This window comes from Liolophura sinensis, chromosome 9 (genome assembly GCF_032854445.1).
Source record: "Liolophura sinensis isolate JHLJ2023 chromosome 9, CUHK_Ljap_v2, whole genome shotgun sequence".
NCBI lineage: Eukaryota > Metazoa > Mollusca > Polyplacophora > Chitonida > Chitonidae > Liolophura > Liolophura sinensis.
The window spans coordinates 29434599-29454721 of record NC_088303.1 but is presented as its reverse complement, the minus strand read 5'-3'; the positions used below and the strand labels follow the sequence as shown (position 1 = coordinate 29454721).

Here is a 20123-nt window from a genome sequence, read left to right as displayed (position 1 = left end):
ATGTACGCCAGCAGTCAATACTCAATGCGTTGGAACGTTGGTGCGAGGTGGCGTCATAAAGAGCGTAACGTCAAGGCGTATGAATTATGACTTGAATATGATGCTCCTGATGTTAAGACACTGCAGAATGTTGGGTGTTGTACAACAAAAGTGGAAATAAGAGGGAGGTCTATTGTTAACTCTATGAAATGCCACAAGCTTTTTGCATTATAGAAATTTATATTTTTCATAATTTAACAACAGCTGGCAGAGGAGTATCACTACTGAAGGAATATTTATCAAACACTCCCCACTCATTCCCCCCACTCCCCACCTTCCCACAAACATACAGGTACATTGCACAATCTGGACAGGCAATTGTGAACACCGTTAACCTGGCAATGATGTGAGTTACAGCCAGTCACATCATCAATGAGACAAATATACAATAAGTACTTCTACCATATATACAATTCTTCACAGGTTTCATAAGAAAGCCTGCACATTGATTTCTAAAGCAGCACATGGTTTGTTGAGCTCAAATTTCGTAACAACGTCTGGGTGTAATATGCCAATCTTGCCAATTGGTTGACCCCTGGCGATGACCTCAGCACATCTTCCGGGGAAGAAGGTAGGGTCTGAAAAGATGATTTCCATATGCATATATCTGATATGTTTTATAATGTCCATAACTATCAGGGATAATACTCGTTCCATCAAAATTTTTCTGTGTCAAAAGATCTTTATTCTATTCTTTTTCTGAATTCTTGATAAACAAAAAAAAAAAAAAAAAAGTTTGCACCTGGCTGAGAAATGATATTTTCAGCCTGCAGTTTTTGTCTCTACCCTTTTGTTCAAATTATGCATCAAGAAAGATTTTATCATGAAACAATATAAGATGAGCAGTATTGTGTTTCATGTAAATGAAGTTACTGTAATTCTTTCAACCTTTTCGCAAGTTTCCAAGGTGTTTATTCAAGCATATTCTGAAGGCATTATTCTGTGTTGACTGATAAAAGCATACTTTTTGTACAGCCCTAAAATTGACCAATCCAACCAATGTAGTTTTGTCCCCCAAATCAAATTGTAAATATGCATAAATTGCACTGAAAGTTGCTTTTTCATAAGCGAAAAAATTGCAAAATTAGAGTAATAAAACAGTTGCAGAATCTCTCTACAAGTATTCAAAACTAAGCCAGTACCATCACAGGCCTCTAAGTGATATCCTTTGTTATCAATGGTGTAGGGAACCTCAAGCAGCTGTAGGATTCGGTCGAGCAGTCCGTGAATCACCTCAAATCCTGATGTCTTGTTGTAGTTCACAGCACAGAGACGCCGCTCATTTCGCGCTCCAACATCTGCTCAGATATTAAATATACATGTATGATCTAGCTGAATCAGAGCATTGTTACAGTTAAACATAAATATGAGAGTATGAACATAAGAAAAGCTGCTTATATGAATTTCACAGTATTTAAAGTACAATATTTGTTACTGCCCAGTCCACTTTCTCAAATTGGCACATTCCACTCTTTATGTCTCAGTCTACAATCAACACCACAGCACTCATTACACACAGCCACTACCACTCATTCTACAATCAATACCACAGCACTCATTACACAGTCAATACCACTCATTCTACAATCAATACCACAGCACTCATTACACATAGCCAATACCACTCATTCTACAATCAATACCACAACATTCATAACACACAGGTCAATACCACTCATTCTACAATCAATATCACTCATTCTACAATCAATACCACAGCACTCATCACACACAGTCAATACCACTCATTCTACAATCAATACCACAGCACTCATTACACACAGTCAATACCACTCATTCTACAATCAATACCACAGCACTCATCACACACAGTCAATACCACTCATTCTACAATCAATACCACAGCACTCATCACACACAGTCAATACCACTCATTTTACAATCAATACCACAGCACTCATTACACACAATCAATACCACTCATTTTACAATCAATACCATAGCACTCATTACACACAATCAATACCACTCATTTTACAATCAATACCACAGCACTCATTACACACAGTCAATGCCACTCATTTTACAATCAATACCACAGCACTCATTACACACAGTCAATACCACTCATTCTACAATCAATACCACAGCACTCATCACACACAGTCAATACCACTCATTTTACAATCAATACCACAGCACTCATTACACACAGTCAATACCACTCATTCTACAATCTATACCACAGCACTCATTACACACAGTCAATGCCACTCATTCTACAATCAATACCACAGCACTCATTACACACAGTCAATACCACTCATTCTACAATCAATACCACAGCACTCATGACACACTCAATGCCACTAATTCTACAATCAACACCACAGCACTCATTACAACAGTCAATACCACTCATTTTACAATCAACAGCACAGCACTCATCACACACAGTCAATACCACTCATTTTACAATCAATACCACAGCACTCATCACACACAGTCAATACCACTCATTCTACAATCAATACCACAGCACTCATTACACACAGTCAATACCACTCATTCTACAATCAACACCACAGCACTCATTACACACAGTCAATACCACTCATTCTACACTCAACACCACAGCACTCATTACACACAATCAATACCACTCATTTTACAATCAATACCACAGCACTCATTACACACAGTCAATACCACTCATTCTACAATCTATACCACAGCACTCATTACACACAGTCAATGCCACTCATTCTACAATCAATACCACTGCACTCATTACACACAGTCAATACCACTCATTTTACAATCAATACCACAGCACTCATTACACACAATCAATACCACTCATTTTACAATCAATACCACAGCACTCATTACACACAGTCAATACCACTCATTCTACAATCTATACCACAGCACTCATTACACAGTCAATGCCACTCATTCTACAATCAATACCACTGCACTCATTACACACAGTCAATACCACTCATTCAACAATCTATACCACAGCACTCATTACACACAGTCAATGCCACTCATTCTACAATCAATACCACAGCACTCATTACACACAATCAATACCACTCATTTTACAATCAACAGCACAGCACTCATCACACACAGTCAATACCACTCATTCTACAATCAATACCACAGCACTCATTACACACAATCAATACCACTCATTTTACAATAAATACCACAGTCAATACCACTCATTTTACAATCAACAGCACAGCACTCATCACACACAGTCAATACCACTCATTCTACAATCAATACCACAGCACTCATTACACACAATCAATACCACTCATTTTACAATCAATACCACAGCACTCATTACACACAATCAATACCACTCATTCTACAATCTATACCACAGCACTCATCACACAGTCAATACCACTCATTTCACAATCAATACCACAGCACTCATTACACACAATCAATACCACTCATTTTACAATCAATACCACAGCACTCATTACACGCAGTCAACACCACTCATTCTACAATCAATACCACAGCACTCATCACACACAGTCAATACCACTCATTTTACAATCAATACCACAGCACTCATTACACATAATCAATACCACTCATTTTACAATCAATACCACAGCACTCATTACACACAGTCAATACCACTCATTTTACAATCAACAGCACAGCACGCATCACACAGTCAATACCACTCATTCTACAATCTATACCACAGCACTCATTACACACAGTCAATACCACTCATTCTACAATCTATACCACAGCACTCATTACACACAGTCAATGCCACTCATTCTACAATCAATACCACTGCACTCATTACACACAGTCAATGCCACTCATTCTACAATCAATACCACTGCACTCATTACATAGTCAATACCACTTATTCTACAATCAATACCACAGCACTCATTACACACAGTCAGTACCACTCATTCTACAATCAATACCACAGCACTCATTACACACAGTCAATGCCACTCATTCTACAATCAATACCACAGCACTCATTACACACAGTCAATACCACTCATTCTACAATCAATACCACAGCACTCATCACACACAGTCAATACCACTCATTTTACAATCAATACCACAGCACTCATTACACACAATCAATACCACTCATTTCACAATCAATACCACAGCACTCATTACACACAGTCAATGCCACTCATTTTACAATCAATACCACAGCACTCATTACACACAGTCAATGCCACTCATTCTACAATCTATACCACAGCACTCATTACACACAGTCAATACCACTCATTCTACAATCAATATCACTCATTCTACAATCAATACCACAGCACTCATTACACACAGTCAATGCCACTCATTCTACAATCAATACCATGGCACTCATTACACACAGTCAATACCACTCATTCTACAATCAATACCACAGCACTCATCACACACAGTCAATACCACTCATTTTACAATCAATACCACAGCACTCATTACACACAATCAATACCACTCATTTCACAATCAATACCACAGCACTCATTACACACAGTCAATGCCACTCATTTTACAATCAATACCACAGCACTCATTACACACAGTCAATGCCACTCATTCTACAATCAATACCACTCATTTTACAATCAATAGCACAGCATTCATTACACAGTCAATACCACTCATTCTACAATCAATACCATGGCACTCATTACACACAGTCAATACCACTCATTCTACAATCAATACCACAGCACTCATTACACACAGTCAATACCACTCATTCCGGTTCAATGTGCCTGTTACCCATGCATCTTCTCTCTCAAGTCTGCTCATCCCATACATTCTATACAACTAATTCCGCAAACTCTTTAACCCCCTCGTTCCAAACTTCATGACCTGATACCCCTTATTCCACGCATTGTGTGCCTAGCCAGGAAGCGTCAAGACTGCCAGTCTTATAGCCCCGTAGGTGACTTGGGTTATACTTTAGACAGGACACAACCACATGGTTATATTTAGTAACGGAACTGAAGTCTTGGCAGAACCCCTGATAGAATGCTTATACCCTAATATAGAGGTAGCTGTGGAGAATGAAGCGACATCTGCTGTAATTTGCTGGTGCAAAATTTAACACCCATACCTTTTGATTTATCCTGAAGAACTACGTCTGAGATTTCAAACAGTTTCAGGGGAAGAGGCATCTTCCTGTTGCTGGACAAGGTTTTCAGTATACCTGGCAATAATGTTGTCCTGGCCACCTGAACAGCAATGGAGAAAATATCAGATGGAATGGACTCTTAAAGGGAGATGTACAATTGTGTCAAACTTATTCAGTGCACTCCAAGCTGCCTATGCAGCAAGGGAGAAATCATCAACTTGGCTGTTTGCATGAAGACCACTCGTCTTCCACGAAAATATTGTAAACACATCTGTATGTTATATGAGGGAAAATTCCTCAATAACTTGCCAAAGGTCGGTGGTTTATGCTGGACACTCTGGTTTTGCTCCATTTACAAAACTGACGACCATCACATAAGAGAAGAATTCTTGGGAAATTCTTCACATTTAGGTGAACAGTGTATTACTTTTTAGGGCCTCTGTGGCTCAGTTGGTTAGCACACTAGTGCAGTGTAATGACCCAGGAGCCTCTCACCAATGCGGTCGCTCTGAGTTCAAGTCCAGCTCATGCTGGTTTCCTCTCCAGTCTGAAGCATGGCGACTCAATTCTGAACCCAGTCTGTACACGAAGACAATCTGGGTCGTGGGGCGTTAATGATAATTTGACAACTGATATCTCCAATGTCTGAAGTGTACACTCACAATCACAAAGGCATCAGCCAATCACAGAAAAGACACACTTCAAAACACAGATAAAGTTGACTCTTAGCTACTTAGAGAAAAAGTGAATGGCCAAACATGCGTTCTTATTGGATAAATTAATATCTTATTCAATGTATATGGTTTTATTACATCAGGACAACAACAACAACTCACTTGAAATTCAGCTGTTTTAGGGTTAGCAATGTGTACAGCTCCTGTGTCTTTGATGTCCTTCTGTAACTTGTCAGCTATGTCTTCCCTAGAACACTGTTAAAACGAAACCCTAATTTCATGAGTTTTAGAGCCTCATGCAGCTTTACATGAAGACAGCATTGTTGGGGATGGTTTTCATATTTGTCAGAATTGTGCATTCCATGTTTGTAATCGTACATCAGCACGTTTTGATGACAAGAGACTCAAGGACAAGCTACGCCAAGATCCAAATTGCATCATAACACACCGTTTTCTTCTGTGATGTTGAAGTTTTTGTGTACTTCATATGTGTTTTGTGAGCACACATACACCAATAATTGTGACGTAATAAAAAAAATAAACTAAAAGAAGAAAAGAGGTAACAGCTTTGGAATTTTTTGTTACAGGCAGGAAGGAGTTTTACCAGTTCTTGTAGGTTTTTTGTACTGGCATAATACTTGCTCTTGAAAACAAATAACACCACAGAAAAGATAACTTCTGATATCACAAAAGTGGCAGTCCACGCAGATGGCGGGGAAGATGATGTGATATCAATCAACAAAAGACTAAAATCCTACCAAAGCAAATGTCAGAGCCTCTGTGAAACCAGCCGCAGCTATTTCCTGCCTAAGTAAATCTGTCAGGCTGTTGATTGGAAACTGAAAAACCAAGAAAAAAAGCTAGATAAACTATATCATAAATGGTGAAAGTTAACAGAATTATCCCGAAGATATGGTTTCTACTGATTTTACAGGAGATATTAACAGTGATAAAATAGACAAACTCCATCATTCCACATACATGTAACCATAATATCTGATAGGTCTTTATGCCTCTGCAAGAGTAACAAATGTCCTTATTTGGGTGTTGATAGCATTTTTCCAAGGTGCCTCACCTACAATTCTTGAAGATTTGATACTATTTATCCTAGAATAAAAAATCATGCTCAAACAGTTGAAAGGATAAGCTACATGTATTGTTATATTAACTGGAGGAACAACTGGTAACAACTACCACACACACAAACATTGCATGTAAAGAATACAAGGGTAGGTAACTGTACCTGAGCAGCAATACAGTTGGTGTTTGGAATGGTGTAGGGGACGTTGTTGTAGCCGTAAGCTATGGCCACATCCTCTATGATGTCGCATGGATGTAGAATGTCTCCGACTGGTTAAGGAAAACCATCAGTAATTTATCGAAGCAGTAAAATGTTTACCTACAGCATGTAGGTACCAAACGAATTCCAAGCTATTTAAAATGGACATCTGAAAAATTTTCAGTCTGAAAGTTTTCTACATGATCCATATCTCAACAAGTTCAAAATGGTAGGCAAAATCTTTCATTACCACTTCAGTTTCCTGAAGATGGTAATTTCACATTAGACATCATTACAAAGGATACCAGCTCTTGATGGCGGCACCTCAACTTTGATCTTTGATCCCTTCTCCTGGGGCTTGGACATCAGGCACATCCGTGACAGCAGACGAGAGATAGAATCAGCATCTTGTCTGAAAGAAATCAAGGTAAAGTAGCTATTAATACATATAATGAATAAAAATGTAAAGAGATATATTAACAGACGATGTACTTTTGAAAGTCTACAATCGTACTCTGAGAGGAGAGATCTATCAATTTACTAACTTAACGTTTAATTTTTATTTGTACTTTTTCCCTCTATTAGAGACTTTTCCAAGGAGCACAACGTGTTTAGAAAAACAGTCAGATGACATGCCAAAAATGTGGAACTACTAACTAATACAAAAATTTCATTTGCAAAATGCTGACATAAATAGTACATGGCATTTCTGGTAGAAACAAGGATGTGTTAAACAAAACATTGGTTTGGTATCTCTATAAGGACATTATAATCTGAGGACACTCTCCAGAGATTTCAGACAAACTGAACATTTCGTCTTTACAAATCTTTTTCAGGGTAATCTGTTAAAGATGTCCTCAAAAAAAAGTGCATGTTTATATGGGGTATAGTGACATGTTATTAAACTGACTATTGAAACAGTGACCACAGAATAAAACATTAGGTCCATCTTTGTTACACAAAAGTGCTTGATTGGTTGGACTTACTTTATGCCTATCTTCCTGTTGACGTTGTCTACATCCAGAATTTCAAATCTGTATGGCAATTCCTGGAAGAAAGCAAGATTACCCGTAGATATTGACTCATCAACAAGCATTCACTGAAGAGGGGCTATCCAATTTCTGCACTAACACTGAGAGAGGAAGTAAAAATCTTAAACTTTAATCTGCCACATTGAATTTATAAAATGATTCGTATTACAACTTTTTCAAACTTTAGAATCATTTTAACACTACGACAAGTATGAGTCTATTATTTATTAAAAGGCATTTGTTGCTAAGTACAGAAAATCTAATTTGATTAACGGATATGGATTTTTTGCAAAAATCTATAGTATAGTCTCTTTTAGAGAACAATTATCAAAACTCATTGATAACTTACAGGGTAAAGAGTCTTCTTCCCATTTGGCATTACCACCTCAACGCCCTCCACCCTGGAATTACATGTAATACAACTCTTACAACAACATCAGTTTATCAAATGTAGATGTCAGTTATCTGAACGATATTTAAACATCTTCAGCAATATAATGGGGAAGTTTAGGAGCCTAAACAGTACACTCTGATGTTCATACCTGCCATTGGTTTTGCGGGCAAACTGAAAATGGTTGTGCATATAATTTTCAGTTCTGCTTATATTTGAGTAACCGTAGTGCAGGAAAAGGAACAAGAAAGGTTCACACATTAAAAAAAAACAGCAAAAAACCCCAAAACCCATCATCTTTCACATCTGTTTATTATATCCATAGAATTATTTCTTCAATAGCCTTGTGTACAATGTCGAAGTCAAAAATATTTCAGTCACATGAGAGAGGTCAAGTTCACCTTAGAAAAGTTTGACAAATCTCATGCAGGGTTACTGATTCCACTGGTTCTGTGATTCACCTGACCTACTGGTGGCTTTCTTTTACGGAAAATATTAAAACTATGGATCACCATATTCTGACAAGGGAAGAGACCATGACCATCGCATTCTGACAAGGGAGGAGACAATTCTGACAAGGGTAGAGACCATGATCATCGTATTCTGACAAGGGAAGAGACCATGACCATCATATTTAACAAGGGAAGAGACAATTCTGACAAGGGAAGAGACCATGACCATCGAATTCTGACAAGGGAGGAGACAATTCTGACAAGGGTAGAGACCATGACCATCGTATTCTGACAAGGGAAGAGACCATGACCATCATATTTAACAAGGGAAGAGACAATTCTGACAAGGGAAGAGACCATGACCATCGAATTCTGACAAGGGAGGAGACAATTCTGACAAGGGTAGAGACCATGACCATCGTATTCTGACACGGGAAGAGACCATGACCATCATATTCTAACAAGGGAAGAGACAATTCTGACAAGGGAAGAGACCATGACCATCATATTCTGATAAGGAAGATACAATTCTGACAAGGGAAGAGACCATGACCATCATATTCTGATAAGGGAAGAGACCATGACCATCATATTCTGATAAGGGAAGAGACAATTCTGACAAGGGTAGAGACCATGACCATCACATTCTGACACGGGAAGAGACCATGACCATCATATTCTGATAAGGGAAGAGACAATTCTGACAAGGGAAAAGACCATGACCATCATATTCTGATAAGGGAAGAGACAATTCTGACAAGGGAAGAGACCATGACCATCGTATTCTGACAAGGGAAGAGACCATGACCATCATATTCTGACTGGGGAAGAGACAATTCTGACAAGGGAAGAGACCATGACCATTGTATTCTGACAGGGGAAGAGACCATGACCATCGTATTCTGACAAGGGAAGAGACCATGACCATCGTATTCTGACAAGGAAAGAGACAATTCTGACAAGGGAAGAGACCATGAGCATCGTATTCTGACAAGGAAAGAGACAATTCTGACAAGGGAAAAGACCATGACCATCCTATTCTCACAAAGGAAGAGACCATGACCATTCTATTCTGACAAGGGAAGAGACCATGACAATCGTATTCTGACAAGGGAAGAGACCATGACCATCCTATTCTGACAAGGGAAGAGACAATGACCATCATATTCTGACAAGGGAAGAGACCATGACCATCGTATTCTGACAAGGGAAGAGAATATGACCATCGCATTCTGACAAGGGAAGAGACCATGACCATCGTATTCTGACAAGGGAAGAGACCTTGACCATCATATTCTGACAAAGGAAGAGACCATGACCATCGTATTCTGACAAGGGAAGAGAAAATGACCATCGTATTCTTACAAAGGAAGAGGAACTTACGTGAAGGGTTTTGCGCAGTACTGGCTAAACATGACTACCAGTGTGTCGAGGGTGATCTTGGCTTTGTTCAGATCTGTTCCTGTACATTCTATGATGACATTCTTCGTAGTAAGGGTAATCTTTGTGTGATCTCCTGAAAAAGATCATTAACAGTGAACAATATGAAAGAACACTCTTCAATCAGCTAATTTAAGTACACCACATAACCTTGAAAAATACAGGTCAAGGTCACTGATGATGGAACTGGATCTACCTGATGATGTTCTTAAACTTCAGGAAAGATAAGTTAAAGCTACTGGAAGGATCCTTCTCTGCAGAGGCTTGATTTTCTGCTCAGAGCCCTATTTCCTACAACCCATCTCGATTAAAAAAAAAAACAAACTTTGCAGCACGGTTACTAAAGAGCTCGCCTGTATGAGACACATGAATGCAAAACTTCAGCTCAAAGCCTAAAGAACTGAAATCGTGAATTTGGTAATTTAAAGTAATTAATATGCTTACAGAGCATCAGTGATGGACCATCCCTCTAGCATCATTCTGATTTATATGCCTGTAAAACTTTATACAATACTTTTTAAGATACAAACCCTAACATTTTGTTTAACTGTGATTGTAGTACACAATACACTAAGTCAGGAAATCAGTAATTTACAGTATTTAATATGCCCACATCCAATCAACGATGGAGTATCCCCCTCCTGCTATTGTGCTCTACATGTGAGCAAATCCTGAGCTCAATACATGCAGTACTTTTTTAAATACCACCCCCGACACTTTGTTTAACATTGATTCTAATACATAATAAACTAAGTCAGGAATTCAGCAATTTACGGTACTTAATATGTACACACGGCATCAATGACGGAACATCAATACCCCCCATCCCCCTCCTGCTATTCTGCTCCACAAGGGTGCAAACCCTGAGCTCAATTCATGAAGTACTTCTTGAGAAACCTCCCCTAACACTTTGTTTAGCATTGATTCTTATACATTATAGACTAAGTCAGGAATTCAGTAATTTAGGGTGCTTTATATGCCCACATCCAATCAACGATGGAATATACCCCTCATGCTATTGCGCTCTACATGTGAGCAAATCCTGAGCTCAATATAAGCAGTACATTTTGTTTAACATAATTTTGTTTCTAATACATCATAGACCAAGTCAGGAATTCAATAATTTACAGTGCTTAATATGTACATCAACGATGGAATACACTCCTCGTACTATTGTCATCTACATGTGTGCAAACCATGAGCTTGATAGCTTCAGTCCTTCTTGAGATACCACCCCTAACATTTTGTTTAACGCTGCTTTCTCAATTACTAGATGCCGACGCTCAGGGTACGACATATGCTATGCCTGTACAATATACATGTAGCTTAAAATAAAAAATTGACATAAATCCAATTTAACCCAATTTTGGGGGAGGTGAGGAACAAAATGTCAAGATCAGACTCTCATGCACACAAGAAAAAGTTGTGAAACATTCCTTTATGACATTTTCTGAAAGACTGACAGCCCAAAATGGACCTGTTATACAATGAGCCCTAAACCCAGCTTCTTCAAGAATGAGTGAAAAGCTAAATTGGTTGACATTTCACTGTTACACTTACCGTTGATAATAGGGGGCATGGACAGGACAACTCCATTTTTGTCAAAGATGACAGGATACACAGGCTTGTCCTTTATGATTGGCAAGTAGTGCTTAAGATGGTTGTCTGACTAAAAACAAAATATAATAAAATATGGAGAGGCTTAACAGGCTAACAAATTTTAATGATTTCACACCCAGGACTATATTTGATTGGGCAGCCGAAGCAGTTTAGAATAGTCAAAACCTACTTGCACGAAGACTGCTTAAGGTATATGGGAAGGTCTGTCAGCAACCTGCGGATGGTAGTGGGTTTCCCCTCACTACACAAATCCACTCCATCCAAACACCAATCAAACAGATAAATAAATCTTGGCATTAAGAGGACCTAGTGAAAATGCATCACAGAGATTGTAGCTACCAGCAATAGTAAACCCTACAAATGAGTTTACAACTGATTGTAGGAAGAAGTTATGTCACTTTAGAGAGGAAATGTAAGGTGACTGTAATGTTTGGAGTTACACGATTGTCCGCCAGATTTCACTTGTACATAATGGTGATCTGCATAAATGGTAAATGTATCAGTCAAAAACTTTTTCTTGCCTTCGTTTTCAAATGCGTTCTACATCATCATGATTCAGCTGCTAAACATAGACATCAATTTTAACAGTTCACTGCACATCTTTGTAAAAGTCCAAAATTTGTAAGTGTGTACGTCAGAAAAGTATCTGGAATAAATGTTAATTTTGGGGCACTTGTCAACATTTACAACAGGGTCAACTTGCTTGTAATTTCTGATTTTAAGTTACAACTGTTGTAGCTGACAATCCCTTCCTGCAAAAGGGTGTCACCTATAAACCAAGGCTTACAATCCCTTAGTGCAGGCCTTAGAGAACTATGCTCTGCTTCTTTGTGAATGATAGGAAAGGAAATGTATTTTCAAGAAATTAGCATGGAGAGAATATAACAGAATATTTTTTTTAGCAACAGTTCATTTATTTGTTTAATTAGAGTGTGTCTGACCTCGTCATCACAGCAGTAAGGGCTGAATTGTTTGACCTTAGCTTCACAGTGGTAAGGGCTGAGGTATTTGACCTCAGCATCATAGTGGTAAGGGCTGAGGTATTTGACCTCAGCATCATAGTGGGAAGGGCTGAAGTGTTTGACCACAGCATCATAGTGGTAAGGGCTGAAGTGTTTGACCTCAGCATCATAGTGGCAAGGGATGAAGTGTTTGACCATAGCATCACAGTGGAAAGGGCTGAATTGTTTGACCTTAGCTTCACAGTGGTAAGGGCTGAAGTATTTGCCCTCAGCATCATAGTGGTAAGGGCTGAGTGCTTGACCTCAGCATCATAGTGGTAAGGGCTGAGTGCTTGACCTCAGCATCATAGTGGTAAGGGCTGAGTGCTTGACCTCAGCATCATAGTGGTAAGGGCTTAATTGTTTGACATCAGCATCATAGTGGTAAGGGCTGAGTGCTCGACCTCAACATCATAGTGGTAAGGGCTGAATTGTCTGACATCAGCATTATAGTGGTAAGGGCTGAACTGTTTGACATCAGCATCACAGTGGTAAGGGCTGAGTGCTTGACCTCAGCATCATAGTGGTAAGGGCTGAAGTTTTTGACCACAGCATCATAGTGGCAAGGGCTGAACTGTTTGACCTTAGCTTCACAGTAGTAAGGGCTGAAGTATTTGACCTCAGCATCATTGTGGTAAGGGCTGAAGTGTTTGACCACAGCATCATAGTGGTAAGGGCTGAGTGTTTGAGCTCAGCATCATAGTGGTAAGGGCTGAACTGTTTGACATCAGCATCATAGTGGTAAGGCCTGAAGTGTTTGACCACAGCATCAAAGTGGTAAGCCCTGAAGTGTTTGACCTCAGCATCATAGTGGTGAGTGTTGAAGTGTTTGACCTCAGCATCATAGTCGTAAGGGTTACAGTTGTTGACCTCAGCATCATAGTGGTAAGGCCTGAAGTATTTGGCCTCAGCATCACAGTGGTAAGGGCTGAAGTGTTTGACCTCAGCATCATAGTGGTAAGGTCTGAAGTGTTTGACCTCAGCATCACAGTGGTAAGGGCTGAAGTGCTTGACCATCTCATCTGATGTATAAACATTATCTGGTGTAGTGATCAAGTGAAAATAGTACCTGATAAAGCTCCATCAACTCAGCTGCTGTGTATTCTTTTGTCTGGTTCAGGGGCTGGAATTTAATCTCTGTTGGTATTTTAGCATCATAAATAAATGGGCCCTGCACAGTGTCAAGGTCGTGGGTTCCTATGGCAACCAAACTTCTTTTCCTGAAAATAGAAAGTGTTAATACAAAGCCGTGTTAACACTAGATCTGGTCTGGCTGAAATGCTACTCTGCTTTGATTGGCTGAGCAATCTAATGAGTCTCTGCCTGAGCACCGGACTGATCATGAATTAAGCTGTGGTTAAAGTGGGTAAGGTACCTTTGTGAGCTGGGATAAATTACTCCCTACTCTACCTGATTTTTTCCACACCCATAGTATTTATAAAGGAACAATGCTTGAGTGTGTTTTAACACACGAAGTTCTTGATCGGCATTACAAATGAAAAATTTTCAATGGCTATGACATATCTCAAAAAGTCAACACCACCTTCACCTACCTTCATTAAGTGAAGAGGTAAGTACGCAATGGCTATAACATATCTCAAAAAGCCAATGTCATCTTCACCTACCTTTATTAAGTGAAGAGGTAAGTATCCAGGACTGTGACAATTTGAATGTTACAGATTCTGTTTTCTGTATCGCTTAACTAGATGAATGTCATATGATCTGGTAAGAGAGAGGCTTCATAACTAGACACACTGTTCGTAATTTCGAAACCAACCTGCACAGATTCTGATGAAGTTTATCCTGGAGATCAATGAAGCTCTTGTAACTCTCCTGTAATTAAGGTAAAATTAAAAGGAAATTGAAAGCTTGATCATAATATACGGTGCACGGGTACAATTAATATCTTGAAAACAAGTTGACAGGTTGCTGTTTATATCACGATTATAATGCTACAAAGTACACAAATTGCTTTAATTTTTCTAGAAAACATGAGATCTTTCTTTACGCTTTCTTACTATTCTATTTACAAATGATCCACCATAAATGGTAACACACCAAACAAAATACTGCTATCAGGAAATAAGGTAAGAGCGAAACCAAGAAATGTTGATGGCAACTTGTATATTCAGTCTTCTGTTACAAGGACTGATATTTACATGTTATAATTCTAGTCACATACCTGAGTAAATGTAATATCTCTGAGAACAGCACCAACAACAAATGGGCGAACCAGTGCAGTCTACAATAATCCAAAAGAACAATCAATTATAGTTGTGGCTTGCACGAACAAAACTGAACATTGGAATGGATCTACTATTTCTTAATGCATTTGTACACTAAAAGCTGAACAATTTAACTGAACAGTGTCATACATGTATGCATAAAGATACAGAAAATACCAAGATAAGAGAAATACGGAAAACATTAAAATAAAGAAAACACTGATATAGAGAAAACATTAACAGAAAGAAAACACTATCATTACGGAAGGCCATTAAAAACTAACCAGGAAAATAGCTGAGTTTTTTTCAGAATTTCTTACAGTGAGTAAATAGATTTCAAAAATGGCTTTATTGGAGACCAATGACGTCACATGAGGCTTATGCCACATAACACACAGATTGCTCGACTTTTGTAATCAGAATGCATGCACGACTGGTATTAACATTTCTCTGGCTCAGCTGTTACCCTGATGTGAAAAACTGTTACACTGAACAGTATTTTTATGCTGAGACTTACCATCCCAACATGTTCAGAAAACCGTCATCAAGTTGTAACAAGTGAAACATGAAAGAGCTTGTTACACAAAACAAAGATTACTATTTTGAAATTTCTGCTTGTAATTAGACTTATTACAGTATAGCTGAACATCAAGTCTTGTGCAGTGAAGCTATGATACAACTTCCACAGAAAATGACCTAGGGTTACGTCTTTCAAGGTTCTACTGAAGATTCTAGATGCTTACCGCTGGTTGAACATTTAAAACTTGAGGAGTTCCACCAACAGGGGGGACTAGCTTATATCGAGGGGGTGAAATTCTGAAACCAAATGTGTAGAAAATATTGTCATACATAATTTGCTGAAAATTAATTCTATACGACAAAACAATGTAACTTCACAAATTCTCTTACTGTGGAACCAGCTGTGCTACAAAAGGACAAGTAATATGGCTAAAGAGTTACACAAATTTGGAAACGAACTTCCCCGGCAGTGACTAGTAAAGGTAAAATATTAAATAATATTCTTGTTTCCATGAAAAGTTGAATAGAGAAATAATATGTAATGAATATAAATGCCACTATGTTTAACTAAGAGGCTGGATTTTTATAATGGGCCTGATGTGCATGTAAAGCACAGAAGAATTGGGGAAAAGAAAATACTCCTTTCTATCTTGAGACACAAGTATACTTTAATGCACATGAAAGTCTAACAAGTGAAAAAAAAACAATCATATGTCAGAATGAAAACTAAGATTTTAATACTTTTCTTTGAAAACGAGGAGCCCTCTGACCAAACCCTCCACACAGAGAAGATCATATCTGTAATAAACAAAAAAACACATTTTTAAAATCTGTAATAAAAAAATGGACTTATTTCTTACAAAAAACATAACACAATCCAGTAATCATTGCCGAGTTAAATGGAGAGGTGGAGTTAATGGAGAGGTGAAGTTAAAAGGAAAGGCAAAAATAAATGGAAGGGTAAAGTTTAAGGTGGCTGAGTACTTGGGGTGGTCACGTTTAAAAAGAAAGTTGAAAGTAATGGTAAAGTGAAAAGAACAAGTAAGTTGAAAAGAAGGATGAAGTTGAAAGTAATGGTAAAGTTGAAAAGAACAGGTAAACTGAAAAGAAGGATGAAGTTAAAAGTAATGGGTTGTCAAGGGGAGAAGTTGAATTATTTGGGACAGAGAAAATTACCAGAGTGATAATGCTGACTCCTAGAATATTCCAAGCTTCCAGATCTAGACCAGGGTTCGTACACAGAAATATGAATGAAACACCAGGTGTTTTCCATCACCAAATTGTAATTAAAGGAGGATTTTATTTTGTTTTCACTTAAAGAGAATCTAATTTTTAAAATAATGAATTATATTTTATTTTGATGTTTTTACTTTTAAAAACACTGTAATTAATCCTACATTTTTTCTTGTAAACATTCTATTTGTACTCTATTTACCAAAAAAACAAAAAACAAACACTTTTTGAGTACTGCACTAGTGTTTTTGTCCAGTTTGGGAGGCAGTCACTTAAGGTATGGTTTAAATATTGCCATTGTTAAGCTAACATCACTCATTCAATCTACACATTAACCCTGACCTGTTGGCTGGTATATCAATCTTGTATACCACTGCATCTGACACTCCACAAGCCTTGTCACTGCCCTGTTCTTTGGCAACTTGCTCTTTTTCAGAGGTCTGAAATTGGAACATTTTCAGTATTAATGTCATGATCCACAAAATGACAAGTCAGTTAAACGATATCATTGACTTGAAACCAAGCAAAATGCTTCAGATGTACAATGTGAAGGGAGATGCTAACTACAGGCCCGAAATATCATTTCCTGTGTGCACTTGTAAACATTCTTATGATCCATATCTTGTTATAAACTTTGTTCTACATACCACTTCATCAAGCTCCAAGCCAAACTCGAAACACAGCTCATCGAACTCCTCGTCCGCTTTAAGTGTAAATGAAAACGAACATATACATGTAATATTCATGGGTAGATAAACAATGGGTTACGGTTCTACAACATTAATTATGGAAACATTTACTTCATTAGCTGCAGGATAATCAAGTCTTGGAGGATTCAACAATTAAAAGAAGATTTAGAAAAGCAAGCAATCTAACAGACAGTGTGAAAGATTATGACACATCTAAAAACATCATCTTGAAATGGACCATTTAAAACTATAATGACAATGAATAAAAACGTAAATGTGCTTCGAAAAAATTAATTATACTCTTCTAAAATTAAAACAGAGCATACAGTATACACTGGAAGATATGTGTGTACACTTAAGTTCCTGGAAGCATACATGTGAGATTCAAAGTAGACAGTCCTGTCAAAATTAAATGTGCATCTCCATAGTGGAGCATTTGGGTGATGTTCTCCAACATTATAGTCTGTTTCTTTTAACCAGTTGCCTATATTCAGCTGTCTGTAAAATCAGTCATACTCACTAACAAAATTGTCTTTTGTTAGTGACACGCAACACCACAATCTCTACACACTAATATTAGTAGTACATCACTATTGTTAAAGACAATGTAGTTAAAATACTGTATCTAATTCATAATGCATGTTGTTGCCGTTTTTTTAAATAATTATGACGTCCCCCGAGGCAATGAATTCTTTGTTCGAAACCAAGCTTATGCAGTTTAACATTATAAAGTACAAAAAGTCTTCTACTTTCATTTTCTGCGCAAGAATATGGCCCTCCAATATATCCATTTGTAGAGCTCGTGTTGTTACGTGTTACTGACTAAAGGGAACTTTAGTAGCAAGTAGGAATAAATTTATAGGCAGCTGAATGTAGGGGACTGGCTGAAACAAATAGACCTCAGATTTCAGACAGTGTAGGCTATAGCAAAAAATCACGTACTACGGCCAGCAGTCGTGAAGAATACCATCTGAAAGTTTATTTAGGGCTTTAGATATTAAAATCCTGTCCCCGTCATCAAGGCTGTCTTTAGTTTACAGTACTGATGTGTCCAACTTTCACCACCAAAAACTAAGCATTGTACAGCGTTTTCAAAGTCAGAAAGGGCTTTGTGGAACCGGCCTCGGCTTTACAAGCTCCGAACAAATTCACGGAGTACATGATAAACTGCGGGAGAACTACACTGTCACTAGTCATGCACTTGTAGAAAGGTATGAATCACAGTGTGCTCAGTTTTCGACATACCGGCACGCACCGCGGGTTCATAAAATGAGACTCTTTCTCTGAAACTTAGATGTAACACCACTTACTGTACTCCTTCCCGAGCAACCTGAACAGCTCATCACGATTTACAGCAATCGTCGGCATGATTTCCGATTTCCAGATGTGTGTTGTTAAATGTCTTCTTTTTCCTGATGTAACGTGGTTTCAGATGGGTCTATTTCTTCTGACCTCCAACGTAGGAGAGCGACATGATGACATATTCAGTTGCACGTTGTAATACCTACAACCAGATGTCTATTAACCAATAGTTGTACGAATGTGGTTATATTTTGGTTCACATTTACTATGGACAGACAAATGTTAAAAAACAATGCTACTTTTTGTATGCAATTTTCATTTCAGGAATGGAGTAAACTTAATTCTGACCATAATACTAAACTTCTTGTTCAAAGTGTACCTAAGTGTACATATAGGTCTACATGTAGCAGTGTGCCCCAAGGTACCCATGGCCGACAGGCTGCCCCCAATCTTACTGAAGTAATACGTCAAATGTCACCAGGGAATGCTAATGTCATTCATACCTCTCCAGCGAAGAAATGGATCTGACATTTCAGCGTAAAGGCAAAAAAAAAAAAAAAAACACTTATGTGAGCTATGTCAAATAAAAGACCTGTCCATAAAACTAGTCTAATTTATTTTTTAGAATTTTTTCAACCTTGTGAAACCTGAGTGGACTTTTCTGACAATATTGGAACCAGTGCTGCCACATTAGACGTTTGCCTAACACACATAGACTGCTAGATCTAATCATTCAAAATGCATATACATACAGATATGTGAATACATTCGCCAAATAGCCCTTGAAAGTAGCTATTTCAAGCAAAAAATATGGCTGTGATGTCACCGATACCCTCTGGTTCACGTAGAATCTGATGTTTTAAAACCGTTTTACTGGCTTGGAAAAATTCTAAAATAATAACTCTGGCTATTTTCTTGGACAGTGTTCAATGGTCTTTCATCTGTTATACACTAGATTTTAGTGTTTTCTTTGCCGTTAAACTATACTTAGTGTACTTATTTGTTTGGTATGAAATATAATACAATGATCAAGCTTATCGGTGAAGGAATCCTTAATCTCGTACAATGTGACACTCTTGACTAAAAAGTCAAAACTGTGG

General features: G+C 38.0%; 1 protein-coding gene across 1 annotated transcript; it reads right to left on the bottom strand.

Moving 5' to 3' along the window:
• Nucleotides 1–319: 319 nt before the first annotated feature.
• On the bottom strand, nucleotides 320–19365 carry LOC135475043 (phenylalanine--tRNA ligase beta subunit-like). The gene is made up of 19 exons (XM_064754782.1): nucleotides 19032–19365; nucleotides 17680–17735; nucleotides 17375–17472; nucleotides 16541–16597; nucleotides 16024–16096; nucleotides 15238–15297; nucleotides 14833–14888; nucleotides 14125–14275; nucleotides 11995–12103; nucleotides 10378–10510; nucleotides 8501–8552; nucleotides 8107–8168; nucleotides 7426–7532; nucleotides 7085–7185; nucleotides 6600–6680; nucleotides 6004–6096; nucleotides 5150–5267; nucleotides 1182–1337; nucleotides 320–617 (listed from the first exon to the last, which is right to left on the bottom strand). The coding sequence occupies exons 1-19, from the start codon at nucleotides 19087–19089 to the stop codon at nucleotides 466–468; spliced, it is 1773 nt and encodes a 590-aa protein (XP_064610852.1). The 5' UTR covers nucleotides 19090–19365; the 3' UTR covers nucleotides 320–465.
• Between the last annotated feature and the right edge of the window lie 758 nt (nucleotides 19366–20123).

Excerpts from the sequence above, each read along its gene's own strand:
- LOC135475043 (XM_064754782.1), bottom strand. The coding sequence starts at position 19,089 with ATGCCGACGATTGCTGTAAATCGTGATGAGCTGTTCAGGTTGCTCGGG. Across the intron at positions 15,298-16,023 it reads TTTTAAATGTTCAACCAGCG|ACTGCACTGGTTCGCCCATT; the intron begins GTAAGCATCTAG and ends GGATTATTGTAG. Across the intron at positions 7,186-7,425 it reads GGTGCCGCCATCAAGAGCTG|ACATTCTACATCCATGCGAC; the intron begins GTATCCTTTGTA and ends AACCAGTCGGAG.